The sequence below is a fragment of the Triticum dicoccoides genome, chromosome 2A (genome assembly GCF_002162155.2).
Source record: "Triticum dicoccoides isolate Atlit2015 ecotype Zavitan chromosome 2A, WEW_v2.0, whole genome shotgun sequence".
NCBI classification, from domain to species: domain Eukaryota; kingdom Viridiplantae; phylum Streptophyta; class Magnoliopsida; order Poales; family Poaceae; genus Triticum; species Triticum dicoccoides.
In genome coordinates, this window is record NC_041382.1 from 688,341,233 (window position 1) to 688,357,684 (window position 16,452).

The window sequence follows — 16,452 nt, forward strand, 5'->3', positions numbered from 1 at the left end:
ATGCTATGTTTAGCTGCCTGGCATTTAGAGACCAATCCAGTGTTGGAACTATGCTCAGTCGTCAAATATCCCAAAGTCGTTAGATGCTATGCATAACTACGTACTTGCTAAATAATCCATGTATTTTAATACAATTATCAATAGAAAAATTGTATTATTCTAAGCAAATAACAGACTGCACAAAACGGGGATGCTTTGGACTAGAATCAACAATGTGAAATAAACTAGACACTGAAACACAAAAATCTCTTACTCCTTTTTTTTTGACAATAAAAAATATCTCTCACTCCTTTGTTTCGGGCCTTGTACGGTGACGGACGAAAGCAAAGGTGGGCCAACGAACGAGTGTAGTTTGTCTGTTGGGCCTTGTTGTACACAAAAGTAAACCACGTCATTTCCTCCGAACCCTCTGGAGCTCGTGCGGGAGAAGGAACCAAGGAAAAAAAAACAATATAGCGGCGGCGCAGTTTTGCAGAGAGGCCCCTGGTTCGACCCTCTGCCGTCCCCACCCCGCACCCACGACGCCGGCGATGGCGGCGACGGTGCGGTTCGGGCTCCTGGTGGCGATGTTCCAGGCCATGACGCGGGACCGCACGTCCGCGAAGAAGCGGGGCCGCCTCCGCACGTTCCTCGACCGCGCCTACGGGGCCAGCGGCAGGGACGACTACTTCAGCGCGCTCCGCCTCATCCTCCCGTCCCTCGACCGCGAGCGCGGCTCCTACGGCCTCAAGGAGGCCGCCCTCGCCGCCGCGCTCGTCGAAGCGCTCGGAATCGCCAAGGACTCCCCCGACGCCGTCCGCCTCACCAACTGGCGCCGCGGGGGCGGCGGCCGCAACGCGGGCAACTTCTCCCTCGTCGCCGCCGAGGTACAGTCGGGACCATTTTTTTCCCCACCATTCAGCATTGTCGTTCTCCGTAATCACAGCGTCGCCTCGCCGTTGATGGATTGTTGTATGGGGTTCGATGGATTGTGCCAACTGATTGAATTGTGTAGGGTTTAGCCGTTGAGGATTAGAGGTTGACTTAGGGGTTTGACCTTTCAGCTGTGTGCTTGACATGATGTTCTTCATATGCTTAGCAATGTACCACTGGCTATCGTCAGTGTGTTCTCTGTGATTCGGGTGCACAACTTGTAACGAAAAATGGTCTAATGGCTCGAAAGTAGAAGGCTGGAAGCCTTATTGGTAGTTGTATATGGTGTCATTGGTTTGATACTATAAATGTATAAAGAAACGCCGATTCAATTCAAAATGCATGTGGCTGTATTGATTTATCAAGATGCTGCTTGTTGTAGCAGCTTATCTTGCCTTTTTTTTTTCAGGCCGCTTTTGACATAATTTCCTTTTTCTACTCAGGTGCTGCAGCGGAGGCAAGGAATGACTTCTGGTGGGTTGACAATAAAGGAGGTTAATGACGCACTTGATCGTCTATCTGCAAGTGATACTAGGTAGCTTATGCATCTATTTCCTTCGCATTCGTGTATGACTGAAAGTCAGAAATCAGAAGTTCCTCCTCATTTTATATAGGTCTGAGAAGGCTTCGGTTCTTTCAAGTATGATCAAGAAAACCAATGCCCTTGAAATGAAGTGGCTTCTCATGATCATTATTAAAGGTGAACTTGTTCTACAGACTATTGTTTCTTTATGCTTAATAATTGATGCACATTCCAACAGTACTTCTGAATTTCTTTTGATGTTCCTGTACCATCATAGACTTGAAATTGGGGATCAGTGAGAAGAGCATATTCCATGAATTTCATCCTGACGCTGAGGACTTATTCAATGTCACTTGTGACTTAAAATGGGTCTGTGAAAAGCTTAATGATCGAAGTCAAAGGCATAAACGTCAGGTGATTATGCTGTTGCTTGTACTTTTTTTCTGACACATACTATTCGTGGTTCAACGGTCAAAGTCTTCAAAATGTAGTATTATTTCGTAGCTCTTACCTTTTGCTCTTTTGTCTATGCATGGAGCCATCTTTTGGATGGATAGGTCATTGAATATCTTTCAGGCACACACAATTTTCTCATTACTTCTGTTACTCCTATGTTGTATGATCAGGATATAGAAGTCGGAAAGGCTGTGAGGCCTCAGCTAGCTATGAGAGTCGGTAACGCTTCATCTGCATGGAAGAAGGTATTTCCTTGTTTTTTCTAGCTCCTAGTGTGACACTGCATGTTGTAACTATTGCCAAGGAAATACCCTCTCTGTATTTCTCTTTGGCATCACCTGAATCTGCTTCGTCAAACTGCCACCTCCCTGTCTCCAGCTTCATGGCAAACCAGTGGTTGCTGAGTGCAAATTTGATGGCGATCGTATCCAAATTCACAAGAATGGGGAAGAGATTCATTTCTTCTCACGGTAAATTAAATTGTTCCATATTTACTTGCACATTCTTCTGAAACGTATATGTTTTTGAGTTTACAGAGAGCCTCATCTTGGCCCACTAATGTTTTCTGTATGTCAGGACCTTTCTTGATCATTCTGAATATACATCTGGGATGTCCAAATTTATTAAGGAAAATATCCTGGTTGACAGGTATTGTTTATTATTACTAAGCAGTAGTATCCTCTTTTTTTGGGGGTACTGTAGCATTAATAAGAATGATGCTAGACTTTGCATGAAAGAAGTCCATCTCAGGGCTTAGTCCTATCATAATAAACAAATGGACAAAATCTTTCCAGTGATTATTGGAACATGTAGTCAGTTTGTTGGTCTTATTTGGCTAGTTAGCTAGATAGACAAACCCGAATGTGCTGAGTTATTATGGGATCATCTTGCCCCTTATATTATTTCCTTGACAATATAAGCTCTCTGTGGGAATGATATCAATGTTTTGTGTAGATTATTTCACAATACAACTTGGTCACTCATTCTTAACTCTGATATGAATTCAACTGAATCCTCAGGTGTATTTTGGATGGGGAGATGCTTGTTTGGGATACTGCGCTTAATCGGTTTGCTGAATTTGGCTCAAACCAGGAAATAGGTTTTTAAACTTTCATTGGAATTAGTAATATTTTGCGTGTTCTGTTGAATATTTTACAGTGAACTCAAACTATTTTATTCACAGCAAAGGCTGCTAGTGAGGGGCTGGAGACAAATCGACAGGTTTTATCATTAACTTGTTCACTATAGGTTCATTTTAGATTCACCCTGGTATGGCAGTCCCTATCTAACTGAAATTACCTTTTTCCCCTTGCAGTTGTGCTGTATCCTTCACTTTTAACTGCTTCTTGCATCTTGCTTTCTGTATTGATACCTACTCCCTCTGTTCGGAATTACTTGTCTCGGAAACGGATGTACCTAGAACTAAAATACGTCTAGATACATCCATTTCTGCGACAAGTAATTCCGAACGGAGGGAGTAACTGGCAAATTGGTAATGAAACACCTTTTGGGTTTCAGTGTCCTGAAAACACTAGGACATTTGTTTCTCGCTTGGGTAGATCTATATGCATTTAACACATGACCTGAAATTTATTTTCCTTTGGTTCGCAAATACTTAATTATGAGGAACATTATTTCACCCTTCAGTTTTTCATATCACTTTTTCTTTTCATGCTGGCCATGTTTTGCTTGACGCTAGGAATGTACAGATATTGCTTTTGACATTCTTTATTCTGGAGACACTAGTGTTATCCACCAAAGTTTGTCGGAGCGGCACGAAATTCTGCGGAAGGTTGTCAAACCTTTAAAGGGTCGTCTTGAGATTTTGGTCCCAACAGGTGGTCTAAACACCCATCGCCCCCCAGGTAGCTCCTGAAAGTTATATGCTGTCTCAACTTGACATCTGATTCAAATAAATAAATCTAGATGGCATCTTCAAAAAATTTGCCACAGGGGTGTTAACAGAACTGTCCTTTTGCTTTGACATGTTTTTTTTTATGTTTACAAATTTATTTTCTGCAGTGCATAACGAGCTTGATTTTTTTGCTATATCTTTTTTTTCCTTTCAGTAATATGTAACAGTAGTTATGCTTGCAAATTGTAGATGAACCATGCTGGTCCATTTTTGCTCCCAATATTGAAGACGTTGAGAAATTCTTCAAGGAGACTGTCGAAAACAGGTTTGTTTCCACTTCCTAAACACAAAACAACGTAGCAATCTGTTTGTAACACTAATAACTAAATGTGGTCTCTTGATTTTTCAATCCATTGTTTGTGATTAGAGATGAGGGAATTGTACTAAAGGACCTTGATTCCAAATGGGAACCTGGTGATCGAACTGGAAAGTGGCTTAAACTAAAGCCTGATTATATACATGCTGGTGCTGATCTGGATGTTATTATTATAGGTCAGCATCATCATGCTTACTTGAAGTATTAACAGTAAACTTTTCCACCTGTTGATTGAGTGCAGTGATTGAGTGTATGTCCATTCCTTTATTTTTTAGGTGGATATTATGGATCAGGGCGTCGAGGAGGAGAGGTGTGTACATGTGCTTGTTTTGAATTTCACATACTTCTTTCACTGTTCTGGTTTCAACATTAACACTAGCTGAGGTGCAAAGTTTTGAATGTGTACTCTTGATTCTTACATAACAACTCATGACTTACCAACTGCAATTTTCTTGTAATGCTAAGACTATACTTAAATTATCTTTGTTCTTCCAAGTGGATGCTATGAAGGAATTCTGATCATTCGAAACCGATTTATAGGTTGCACAGTTTTTAGTTGGTCTTGCAGTGTCTTCAGATGATAATAGTCACCCCAAAAGGTAAGCAAACCTTTTCTCCTACAGTAGTTTGTGTACCTTTATATCTACCAATGTGGGGGAAAGTAGGTGGATATATGGTTAAGAGAGGGAATTCGGTTCTCCTAATACTATATTGACGTTCTTAATAGCTAAGTTCTGGTCTCAAAAGGAAAAAAAGCAAGTAAAAAAATTATAGCATTTTGATCATTCAGTTTTTCATGTTCTAATAGTTCTCAGAGTGTTTCTTATGAGCTTTTGATATGGTCAGATTGTCAAAGTTTTTGTTTCCTACCTTTATGTATTTTGCTATCCTTGCAAGATTTCTTTCATTTTGTCGAGTCGGTACTGGTCTCTCCGATGAAGAACTTGCCACTCTAGTCGCGAAACTGAAGCCCCACTTTAGGTATATTGTCTTTGTTTCTGCTTTTGCATTATTATTAGTTTAGTATGCTACATGTTTGAATTTATTTGTTAAGGCACCCCATTTCCGTCTCATGAATGGCTATTTTTTTAATCATCAAAAGTGGAACCCCCAAAAAAACACCCAGATTTTATGAAGTAACAAACAATTCGAAGGAGCGGCCAGATGTTTGGATAGAAAGCCCTGATAAGTAAGCTTTCTTTAATCATTTGGGTTCTTGGCTTCTTACTAGCCAGCCTCAGCTGTAGCAAGCATCTGATCTGCTAAATCACGAATTGCAGGTCAGTCATACTATCTATAACAAGTGATATTCGAACAATTAAATCCGAGGTAATTCATTTTAAAGAATCGAATACTTGTTGTATTGCAGTCTTCAAAAAAGTTATGCTCAAGAAATATTTCTTCTTGTCCAATTTAGCCAATCACTGATTTGCTCTCCAGTTGGTTTTTGACAATTGCTTCCAATATATTGAAGGTTTTTGCTGCCCCATACTGCTTGAGGTTCCCCCGCATTCAACGAGTGAGATATGATAAGCCATGGCACGAGTGCCTTGATGTGCAATGTAATTCTTTTTTGCGCTTTTAATAGTTTTTTTGTATCAATATCCTCATTTCAATTTGAATATCTCACAGTAAGGCACATTGCTTCTGATGCCATGCATATTGATTATATATCTGAAAGATGAACTCTGGAATATTGATCATTGCAGCATTTGTGGAGATCGTGCACTCAAGTAATGGGTCAATGCACAAGGCAGAAGATGATAAGAGTCTGAAAAATGACAACTTACAGAACCCAAAAATAAACAAAAGGGGGGAGAAGAAGAATGTATCAATCATCCCTTCACATCTTATGAAGACTGACATATCAGGCTTAAAGGGCGAAACCCTGATATTTGCAAACACGATGTTCTGTATCCTTTTTTTTGGCATATATGCCACTACCTACACATTTGTGTAGAAGGTCAAGCAACTATATCTGCATCTTTTTAAAGCACACCATATATTCGGACTGGTACATTCCTTATCATACTTAGATTTTGTCAACACCCCTCCGTCATATAACCTCGACTATTTCCATAAACTGGTTGTGGAGAATGGAGGATCTTTCTCGATGAATCTTAATGACTCTGTTACTCACTGCATAGCAGCGGAGAAGAAAGGTATTCCACTTTTGTTGTGCAGGGCTACTTTTCCTTATCCTGGGTGCTGAGTACATACAGTTTGAGGCTATTTGCTGCACTCTCAGGTATCAAATATCAGGCGGCCATACGCCACGGAAGGATCATTCATTATTCCTGGATCTTGGACTGTTGCAAGCAAAAAATACTTCTTCGTTTGCAACCCAAGTTCGTCCTTTGCTTATATCACATATTCCTCTAATCTTTTTACCCAACATATTCTAATGCATTTTGCTGTGCAGGTATATCCTCTTTCTTGCAGATTTTGCCAGGCACAAATTTCCTGAAGAGATCGACTCGTATGCAGATTTTTACTACTGGGACATCGATGTTTCTGACCTGAAGCAGGTACAAAGCTTATTTTTGTATGCGGCAAATGCTTTATCTCCTTAAACACATGTGACAATTTTTCAAAAATCAAGATGTGTTACGGGGGTCTGAATTAATCATGCTACCAGCTATAGTATGGCTGATAGCATTGTTTATAGAAGAATGACGTAGACAGCAGGCTATAGAAGCTGATGGCATTGTTTATAGAAGAACGACCTAGACACCAGGCACCAATACCATGACAGTTGAACCCCAATGGGTGGGTTCAGGGGCGGAGCCACGTTGGGCTACCAGGGTGCACATGCACCAGGGTCCAACATCTTTTTTCCTTGCAATCAGCCCATAAAAGTTGGTGTGTGCACCCTGGTATTTCATGGGCTCTGCACAATTTGGTGTATGCTCCTTAGCCCATGAGCTGTGCACCTTGGCCTTGTTTGGCCTAGATCTGCCCCTGGGTGGGTTGATGTTCACGCGGCCCCACAAACTGAGTGGTGCTCAGTTCTCTCAGTCAGCTATATAGTAGAAGGTGCACATAGCCACATACTACAGTACACCCTGTAGCTAGCTGGAAGCTACATGGGATTGCTACAGTACATATATGAGCAATTTGCAAACCCCTCAACATGAGCCTTGGGACAGATGAATCTGAAATAGGCTATAGCTTTAGGGATATCCGAAGGCCACATTTATGTACATCCCGTGAATAAAGCCTCAGATAGAGAAAGCACTATTTGATAGTATCTCTTTGCTAGAGAAATCATGTTGCGATATCCCTTTCAGACACATAAATCTTCGACAGATTTCACCAATTTAAATCTCCCTAATAATGGCCATCAAACAACTCACCCAGCGAGCACTGTTAGAGTTTGAATGACAGCACAAACATAATTTTGGATTGTTACTTCACCATAGATCCACGTATTGTCGCATCCCCTGGCATTGTAATTTTGTTGTTAAAGTGGTTTTATCACATAAAATTCTTAGCTTGTGCTGAGAAGGTTGCTCTGACTAGCAAGTGGCAGGAAAGGTGTTGCTGGCTGTGACTTGAAATATTGTTGCTTTTTGCCCTTTTTATAAGGGCTAGTTTATGGTTATAGTTTCAGTTCTTTCATTGATTCATTGTTCAGATATTCATCAACATGGACAAAGTTACTGTCGATCCAAGCATGGTACACCGGTACAAAAAGAAGTATTATGCAGATGAAAGATTCTGCTTCTTCCAGGGTTGCTGCGTTTACTTGTATCATGCACCTTTAGTGTAAGTCTCATTTACTGCCAAATATCATCTTCCATGTAATGTCAATACTTATTTGTTTCTCCTTTTTTTGTTTTCTTCCTGAAGGAACGAGGACTACAATGTAATATCTGATCTTGCACTAAAGAGGGTGAAGCAGGACCTTACAATGCATGGTGGTCAGTATTGCAGCAGCCTTGCTCCTGCTACCCATTTGGTTATAGTTTCAGTTCTTGAGGTGTACAATTTTGACATATTGTACAAGAGGTGATGATTTAATGCTTTTTTTTGTATATTATTGTGAGTGACAGGGAATAGGAACAGTAATGAGTCTATTGTTTATGCAGCTTCTCTCCAGCTGAGAGGCGTTACCTACACGACAAAAGATTGCATGTTGTCAGTAACAAGTGGTTAGAAGATTCAGTGGAGAAACAAATGAAATTGCCTGAAACCGCCTACAACCTTAAACCGGATACATTAGAAGAAATACAAATCGAAAGGAGGTATATGTTGAATGTTCACATTTGAAGGTTCAACGTATCCACCATTTCATCATCTCTGAAAACAACTATTTACCTTTTGATTGTTGATGTTTTATTTCAGTGAGGAAAAGGCCCAGCCCTCTAATGACAAGACTGCTGAAAATGAGGAGGTTGAAATATCTCATGTTAAACATGCAAGGAAAAGGGGCAGGGCGACAAGCAGTAGTTCGAGAACTGTACGGGCTGCTCCTAGGCCAGTCCGAACAACAAGGGCTAGAAGAGGAAATAAGCAGGCAAAAATAGATGATGGTGAACCTGAAGAAGACGGTCCTGGTGAAACAGGTCAAGATGATGAAAAGTCGAACACAGATCCCATCTCCAGGATGGAAGAAGATAGCAGTGACAAGCACCAACGACCACCTCGAGCTGCTCCTAGACCAGTTCGAAGAACAAGTGCTAGAAGAGGAACCCGGCAAGCGAAAATAGACTATCGTGAATCTGACGAAAGCGGCCCTGGTGAAACAGGTGAAGAAGATCAAAAGGTTGGCACAGATGCTGTCGTAAAGATGGAAGAAGATAGCCTGGATGAAAACCAAGGACCGCCTGCAGGGGCCCAGTTCATCACATTGGACGATCGAGAGCCCACAGTCGTCAAACTGAGTGCCGCAGAGGAGAAGACAGGCAGTCCAAAGTTCGAAAGCAAAGGAACTTCCCAAAGAACAGACGCTGGTGAAGGAGAGAGCATGGCAGGTGAGAAGATAGAACAGATGGTTGATCCTCTGCACGCGATGCTCCTCGACATGATACCGTCGCTTAGGGAAGAAGCGAGCAGCGATCCCCCAGCCAAAGTCGAGCATGATCCGCCGCGTGTGAGAAGTTCCATGTCGGATAACAGGGCTCCGGTGCCTGAGACAGGTGGTTCTGCATCCAATCCCGTGGCTCCGGCACCGCCGGCAGGAAGTTCGTCATACAGTGCGGGGGTTCCAGCCCCAGATCCAAATCCCGCGGCTCCCAAGAAGAAAAAGGTGAGCTACAAAGATCTGGCCGACGAGTTTCTGAAAGATTGGTGAGAGTGCTTCGGCTCTGTGGGCTCGGGGTAGCACGTACGCCGTACGTCTTTTTCACCGTTTCCACGGTCCTGTAAATATGACAGATGCTTGTAACCATCAACCTTGTCCGTACCATGGCCCTAGTTATCTCGTGGAGTGAGAGCATAGCAGAGACTGTGAGTTGTGCCTGAAAAAATTGATGCTGGACCAAACTGTGATGGCTTCCAGCACTCGGTGGCCTGCAGTGTGTACCGTAGCCGCGTCGGTAGCCTGGTTCGGCCCTATGGATTGGTTGGTTTTCCGTCAGGCGTCGACGCGTCCATTGCCGATGCCGTCGTGCGCTTCAGCCGGCGGCCAACTACAGAACCGCTTACGCACCAGGACGGCCCGCCTGTCCAGGTCTCAGATGAGGCCTCGTGTAGCGGAAGACGCACGACGCGACACCACGGGCTCACGGTGGGCGTGACGGGTGGTCGGCAGCACTGTGAAAGAAATGCACACGATGTGTGACGGGTGGACCACATTGAAACTTGACGTGCCAACGGCCTCCGTGTCGGCAACACCGGACAGGTCTAGTATTTTTTCTAAAAAAAAGGTCCTCTGGTTGCCGTCCTAGTCAACCCACCGTGAGACAACGAGCCACACTATCCGTGTCACTGACAAGCCGGTCTCCTCGCGCCCCAGCCTCCCAGGAAGGTTGGAGCCAAGCGCAGCCCCCCGTGGCACTCACTGACCGTATGGCCCCCACGGCTAATGCGGCCCCAGTTGCCATTCTATACGCCATGAATATTCGCGAGTAACTGGCGCGTCCCCATCCGAGCTTTTCCTCCTCACCTGTCGTCTCCCTCGACTTCTTTCTTTCCATCCGTCACCCCTCTCTCTGTCTCACTGGTTTTCTCCACTCCCCCAACCTTCATGTCAGCCCCCTTCTCCTTGACCAAAAATCCAGCCCCTTTCCACTTCTGGAGGCGTCGGCGATGGCATTCAAGCAGGTCTTCTGCGCCCTGCGAGAGGTCTTCCCGCAGGTATGGATTGGTCCGGCTGGCTGGCTCCACAAGATTTGTTCATGTTTTTGTTTGGAATACCTCAAGGTCAATTTCTTCTATGTAAATATGTAATAGTCCTATTTAGCAAAAATAAAATAAAAAATGGAGTAATTCATCTAGCTTACACGCGAAGATTCTATTTGGAGAATCTTATTTTCGGTCCTCTGCATTTTGGATTTTCCTGGGCGTGCTCTAGCTCCTACAAGGCACCACCGTATGGGTTGCCGACGAACTGTTTGATGAAATCTATTAATAGGACAATTCAAAAGATCTGTTGATAGACTCCCGGGAGCATTTCAGTTTTTCTTGGAGGGAGGTAAATTTCTGCTTTAGGCCAATAAAGGATAATTTATAATACTATTGAGAGAGAATGCTCTGCTCAGTATGTACAATCATATATGGAAGGGACATCAGTAGTAGGTCTGCACGTGCATAATATAAGTCCAGCCAAGTAATTATAGGGAAATACAGTAAAAAATAGTGACAGAAGATGCAAGGAGCCAACAGCCAAGTAAAATGCACAAGTATCAAGTCATTTATGCTGACATTATTCAACCTTTCCAAAAAATAAATATAAAATTCTGACATTCATTGTGCGGCCTTGCTGGATTATGGATTTCCCTGTCAACCAATGCCAAACATGGTTTACTTCATCCTGGAGACTGGATTCATTAACATGAACCACCTCCTACTGTATTTACGCGACCAATTCTAATATATGTGCAACTGTACATCAAGATAAAGAAAACATGGCATATTTAAGGTTATTTTTTCCCCTTTGTATTTGTGTTACAGGTTGATCTTCGAATATTGAAGGCTGTAGCCAGTCAGTATTCCTCTGATGTTGATGCAGCTGTTGGATTTGTTCTTTCCGATGTCATTCCAGCAGTAAGCGAACCTACTGAAACAGTTTTTACACTCCAAGATGTTGATTATGCAGAACACGACCATACTGATTGTAAGTAACTTTGTGCACTGTGTTTTGCACCGTTTTTTTTCATTCCTGTTGTTTGTTTTCATCCATTACATGGAAATACTTGTAGCAATCAAATATGTGCATCTGCTAGTTGTTTATTCAATGGGGCCTTCAGTCTCATGCTTGTTTGTTTCCAAATGTTAGCCAGGAAATCTAACTTGCACTCTGGAGGGATATCATTGGTGGATCTAGGAGCTCGAGAGGATACCAGTGCCCTATTTGGTACGTCAGCTGAGAGCAGTGGCACTGTTGGTGAATGTGATCCGTTTTCAGATTATGATGGACCATTCCAGAGTAAGAACAAAATAGAAAAATGTTCCCAGATCGAGGATAAAGTGGTGATAAATGAAACAAGAATTCCTACAACAGTAATGAACAGCCTTCTTCAGGAGCATTATGCTCTGCTTGGATCGTCATCGACATCTGCAGCGGAGCCACATATGATGGAGTATGAGCAGTCTGATTCAGGAGGATGTAATGATCATTGTGCAGCTGAAAAAGATGAAGTGACTCCAGAGACTGAAATAGGCAACCACAAACACTGTAATGATAATTATGAGCTATCAGATTTGCTTGCCTCTTCTGGGAATATGTTGCCATTATTTAAGGAGAGCCCTTCAGATTGTGCAGTGAAACATGGAGGGCAAGTGCCTCTGAAACTTTCTGATGAGGTAAGTAAACATGATTTCGACAAGTCAGAAGATAACTGTTACTTGGAAACCTTACTTGTGAATTTTCACTCAAAGGAAGACAAACAGACATCAAAGAATTTGCCAAATGCTCCAACTGTCCATACGCTCTCCAACCCAAAGGATAATAATGACTTACAAGTTCTGTTTGAAAACAAAGATAATGCTGGAGAAGAGTTGGGTGCACTCTGTACTGCAGAAAATACCCCTGAGCTCCACAAGTCAGCAAATGATGGCAACTTCTACAATTTATTTGGCGATCTATGCACAGTTGACGAGACAACAAAAGTACCATTGAATTTTACTGAGGAGAAAAATGAGCAGTCTTTTGTTAAGCTAGACAATCAACACAAGCTATTTGACTTATTTGCCTCATCCAAAATCGTAGATAATTCATTACAACCCTTTCAAGAAAAGGGTGGTTCCGAGACAGTTCATAATGAGGAGCTACCTTCAATACATCTCAATTTCAATAATCGCCGAACTTTTACTAGTACGTGCAATTTCGATGGTGATAAGTACTACTCCTTATGCCCGATGGTTGAGCTTGATGCAGATCAGCCTAATGAAGAATGGATGATGCCTGGTGCAGATAAAAGTGAGGGATTTCTTGATAACTCCACTCAGTCATTTCATATCACTGAAATAAACAAGAATATTTCTGATATCACTAAAAGCAAGGTAACTGTTGTACGACTAAGGCTTTCTCCTTAGAAACAATATTTTTAATCCTACTTGTCAATAAACCACTTTAAAAGCTCAGTATGTTTTTTCGTATCTTCTTATTAGTCTCAGGCCAGGTGTTTTTTATATCAGTTTGATTTTAATATATTACCCTTTATCGAAAAAAAACATGCTTATTAGTCTAAAAATACGGTACAAAGCCAAGTCAATGGGATTGCTTTTGATTCAATCCTTACTCTTAATTATGAAATCACAAATTATCAGTTACCTAGTTATGTTTTTGTAAACTGTGAAGTTTAATCTTTTATCAGTCATTGGCATGCATGCAGCCAGTAATTTCTCTTTTTTCTCACTTGAAAGCATTAGGGCAATACACTGAAACAAATTGAGAAACATATGTTCTGATTCTCAAAAAAATTGAGAAACATATGGGTCCTGCTTTATGTCCCGATTTGGATGGCGTGCCACTGATAGACTTCTTAGTTTATAGAGTAGTCTTGCTGTGGGTATAATAGCTCTTGGTTGTTATTGGCCAGGATATTTTGGTCTCTTCTTCTTTAGTCGAGATTATTTTTCTTGTTGATGTAATAAACTCTGTAATAAGTGTGGCTGCATGCATCTATGATGCAGAGGCCGGGGTTAAAAAGCTTCCATTATCTTAATAAAATGGGTCCTGCTTGATTGGCACCAAAAATTTCCAAGCCAATGTTTATTGAATTTTTTGCTTTGTTTAAGGCCTGAATTTTCCAGATTAGTCATTGGTAAGCCAAGATTTTGCATGCCAACACTTGCCAAATTATGGTACCGAATTTTGTAATAAAATTTAAACTATTCTGTAATATACATAAGAAAATTTGGTTAAATATACAGAACACAATAGTTTGATCATGAATTTTGTAGAAAGTTCACATAAAGCTCGTTGCAGGAATCATTGAGCTGTTTGTATGAATCAACAATCATGAAAATGAAAGAGGTTGAGCTTCAGGAGGAAAAGTCTCGACTAGCAAAACAAAATGCTGACAAGGCACATCAAAATTTTCTTGCCATGGCAGAGCACTTTAACCAGCTCATTGAGAATTCGAAAGAGTCAAATGATAAGGTACCATGTTCTTAATGCTCTGGTATCTTCATATGTATTGAAAAATGAGGCTTACTATTCATTCATTCATAAATAGCAAGCTCAAGTATTGTGTGGAGAAAATTGTTCGTTGGTGGCTCTAACTCAGGACCTTCAGTCTAAGCTTACCAAATTGGCTGCTCAAAGAAATGAAGCGCTTACAGCTGTTCAGGAGGTAACAACAGCTAAACTTAATTAAGAGCGAAGTGCCAACAGAATAACATTGAACAAGGATGCTGTTATTTTGTGAGTAAGAAATTGATAGTAATGTTTTATGTTCATGCCCAATTCGAGTGCACAGATTAAATTTCAACTAGATGCACGTCTAGCAACTTCGATGGAGGAAGAGGCTGCAGCAATGGAGCAAATTATTCAAGAAGATAAATTAGCTCTATTGTTACGTAAAGAGAAGGAAGCTACAATGGGGAGCATAATGGAGGAGTCAAGAAAGCTCCAAAAGGAAGCCGAAGAGAACATTTTGGTAATAGGCAAAATTTAGTTTGTAGATTTTACTGTTTCTTTCAATTGTTGCTCTTCTTGCATACCTTGTATTAATGGATTCAAAAATTTCTCGTTGCAGCTGAGAGAACAATTGCTGGACCAGGGTCACATCATTGATATCATGCAGTATGTTACACTCTCCCACTAATATAGGCTTACTGCTCATTCATACATGCATTTATTTGACCGGTGTTAGTGTGTATAATTTTAAAATGAGGCTCTGCCATACTATGTCGTGTACATCCTTTTGTTTTGGAGCCTATCTCGATAGGAGGGTGGGTGCACTCCCCAACCACCCAACTCTTCATCCAAAACTTGGGTGACTTGTGTCTTCTTCGTAGTGAAAAATCTTGTTAACAACCTTGCCTTTCCATCTGGTAGCTGACTACCAACCTTTGTTGGACAAAACTGGTAACAAGTTTGTGGCTGTTGAGCGGGATGATCATCAAAGGAGGGTGGCTCGTCATGGTGAAAACGATTCTGCCCGCGATTCCATCCACACCATGATGGCAACAGAGATGCCCAAGTGACTGCTCGAGGCCATCGATAAGTGGTTGCGCAAGTTCTTCTGAACTGATCACCTCGATGCTAATGGTGGCAACTGCTCAGTAGCATGGTACGATGACTGCAGGCCGGTCGAGCTGGGGGGCCTCGGCATCAAGAACCTGTAGAAATTGAGCTTGGTGCTGCATGCGAGATGACACTTTTTTTTAGCATAACAGTGAGGAATTCCCCACTGCAATTTTTATATTGTTAACATAAATCAATACTATATGATTAACAAGTGTCAAACAAAGTAAAAAAAAACAGAGCTAAAAAGGAGAAAATTCGTAACTAGTGAAGATTACTAAGCCATGCTTTCAATTGAGCTGTATACTGTCTTCTAGCTCTTTGGCCAACCATAGTTAGCTCTTGTATTATCGATACAACCTCTGAATATGAATGCCCTTGTTTTACTTTCGTAGGGGAGAAATAGCAAGCATCCAGGCCCGTGTAAGCAAGCTTAAATCAGCCTTGGTGACGACTAGCAGCTCAGCTAATTCTTCCCACAAGAATGACTGCAAGAGTGCGTCAGTTGACACAGACCGGCCCTTGGGGAGCAATGAAAACAGAGATGATCTGCCTCAGAGGAACCATGCTAAGGACCATACGACGTCTTCGGATGATGACGATGACGAATGGGAGGTGCTGGAAGCAAATTAAGCCTAGAGTGATTCAGTTCACTGTTCAAATATGTCTTGGTCAATAAGAGGACATCATTTTGGCTCATCCAAAATTTATGTGCCAAGCAGCAGAATGTACAGCCCCACTAGTGCACACGGCAGATTCATGCACCAAACTGCTACTGTCGGAAGACTGAACCTCCAAACAATTCAGGTGTTTGGCTCTCGTGCTTTGTAAATATGCAGATGTGCCGATGGACATATATCAGTGTTTACTGTTGTAATTAAACTTGGTTGTAATCTATCTATCATGTAAATAAACATGAAGTTATGTGCCTATGTTTGTTCGTAGTCAAGTTTATACATATATATTGGCAAAGAATGTGATTCAAATGTATGCATGTTACCTTTTCCCCGATACAGGGCGCTTTTTATTAACTCACAATGTCGGATCAAGAGAATAAAAACATCATGAGCACACACCCGACATATGATTATGACTAGTAGGCGAAGGCGCAGCGCAACGCCGCGCCCGTGCTTGAGCTGGTTATTGGTTTATTTGGTTGATATTTTTGTTTGAAAACTTGAGTAAAGCTAGCATAGAATAAGAAGGGTGAGAGCAGGGGAGGCCTATGGCGGGGCGGTAGACGGCAGTGGCAAATCGACTTTATGAAAAAACCAATGAAACGACAAATGAAGTCGGCGGTTGCTGCTTCCTCTTTGATTACTTAGGAGCACATGCACTGAAATGTGTGCCAAAATCCCTTGCCATTTTAAGTTGTGCCTTCCTTGTGGGCAGAAAATGTGGAAAGTTGTTAATAGAACTTGTTGCTTCCCATTTTCTTCTTAATGTTTATCTCCAGCCTCAAGCTTCTGGGT

At 41.8% G+C, this 16,452-nt stretch overlaps 2 protein-coding genes across 3 annotated transcripts; both read left to right on the plus strand.

The window, feature by feature from the left end:
* The first annotated feature begins 465 nt into the window (after nt 1-465).
* Nucleotides 466-9,593, plus strand: LOC119356276 (putative DNA ligase 4). The gene is made up of 27 exons (XM_037623216.1): nt 466-866; nt 1,356-1,447; nt 1,527-1,612; nt 1,713-1,849; nt 2,062-2,136; nt 2,270-2,361; nt 2,468-2,539; nt 2,911-2,990; nt 3,075-3,112; nt 3,207-3,213; nt 3,601-3,756; nt 3,996-4,071; nt 4,174-4,298; nt 4,398-4,432; nt 4,663-4,721; nt 5,020-5,103; nt 5,225-5,311; nt 5,403-5,451; nt 5,597-5,684; nt 5,832-6,035; nt 6,159-6,284; nt 6,371-6,470; nt 6,545-6,650; nt 7,760-7,890; nt 7,975-8,133; nt 8,214-8,369; nt 8,470-9,593. The coding sequence occupies exons 1-27, from the start codon at nt 531-533 to the stop codon at nt 9,416-9,418; spliced, it is 3,705 nt and encodes a 1,234-aa protein (XP_037479113.1). The 5' UTR covers nt 466-530; the 3' UTR covers nt 9,419-9,593.
* Nucleotides 9,594-10,227: 634 nt separating this feature from the next.
* On the plus strand, nt 10,228-15,952 carry LOC119356277. 2 transcript variants are annotated; one of them, XM_037623218.1, is made up of 9 exons: nt 10,228-10,422; nt 11,239-11,401; nt 11,564-12,601; nt 12,701-12,789; nt 13,718-13,891; nt 13,968-14,084; nt 14,211-14,390; nt 14,490-14,536; nt 15,376-15,952. In XM_037623218.1, the coding sequence occupies exons 1-9, from the start codon at nt 10,375-10,377 to the stop codon at nt 15,611-15,613; spliced, it is 2,094 nt and encodes a 697-aa protein (XP_037479115.1). In that variant the 5' UTR covers nt 10,228-10,374; the 3' UTR covers nt 15,614-15,952. The 2 variants fall into 2 exon arrangements, with proteins under 2 accessions (XP_037479115.1, XP_037479114.1); XM_037623217.1 differs by having other exon boundaries at nt 10,229-10,422; nt 11,564-12,789.
* Nucleotides 15,953-16,452: the final 500 nt, after the last annotated feature.

Coding starts and splice junctions, on each gene's coding strand:
- LOC119356277 (XM_037623217.1), top strand. CDS start 10,375: ATGGCATTCAAGCAGGTCTTCTGCGCCCTGCGAGAGGTCTTCCCGCAG. Junction 12,790..13,717: donor CTGATATCACTAAAAGCAAG/GTAACTGTTGTA, acceptor AGCTCGTTGCAG/GAATCATTGAGCTGTTTGTA. Junction 13,892..13,967: donor CGAAAGAGTCAAATGATAAG/GTACCATGTTCT, acceptor ATTCATAAATAG/CAAGCTCAAGTATTGTGTGG.
- LOC119356276 (XM_037623216.1), top strand. CDS start 531: ATGGCGGCGACGGTGCGGTTCGGGCTCCTGGTGGCGATGTTCCAGGCC. Junction 5,104..5,224: donor AAACTGAAGCCCCACTTTAG/GTATATTGTCTT, acceptor AATCATCAAAAG/TGGAACCCCCAAAAAAACAC. Junction 8,134..8,213: donor TTTGACATATTGTACAAGAG/GTGATGATTTAA, acceptor TTGTTTATGCAG/CTTCTCTCCAGCTGAGAGGC.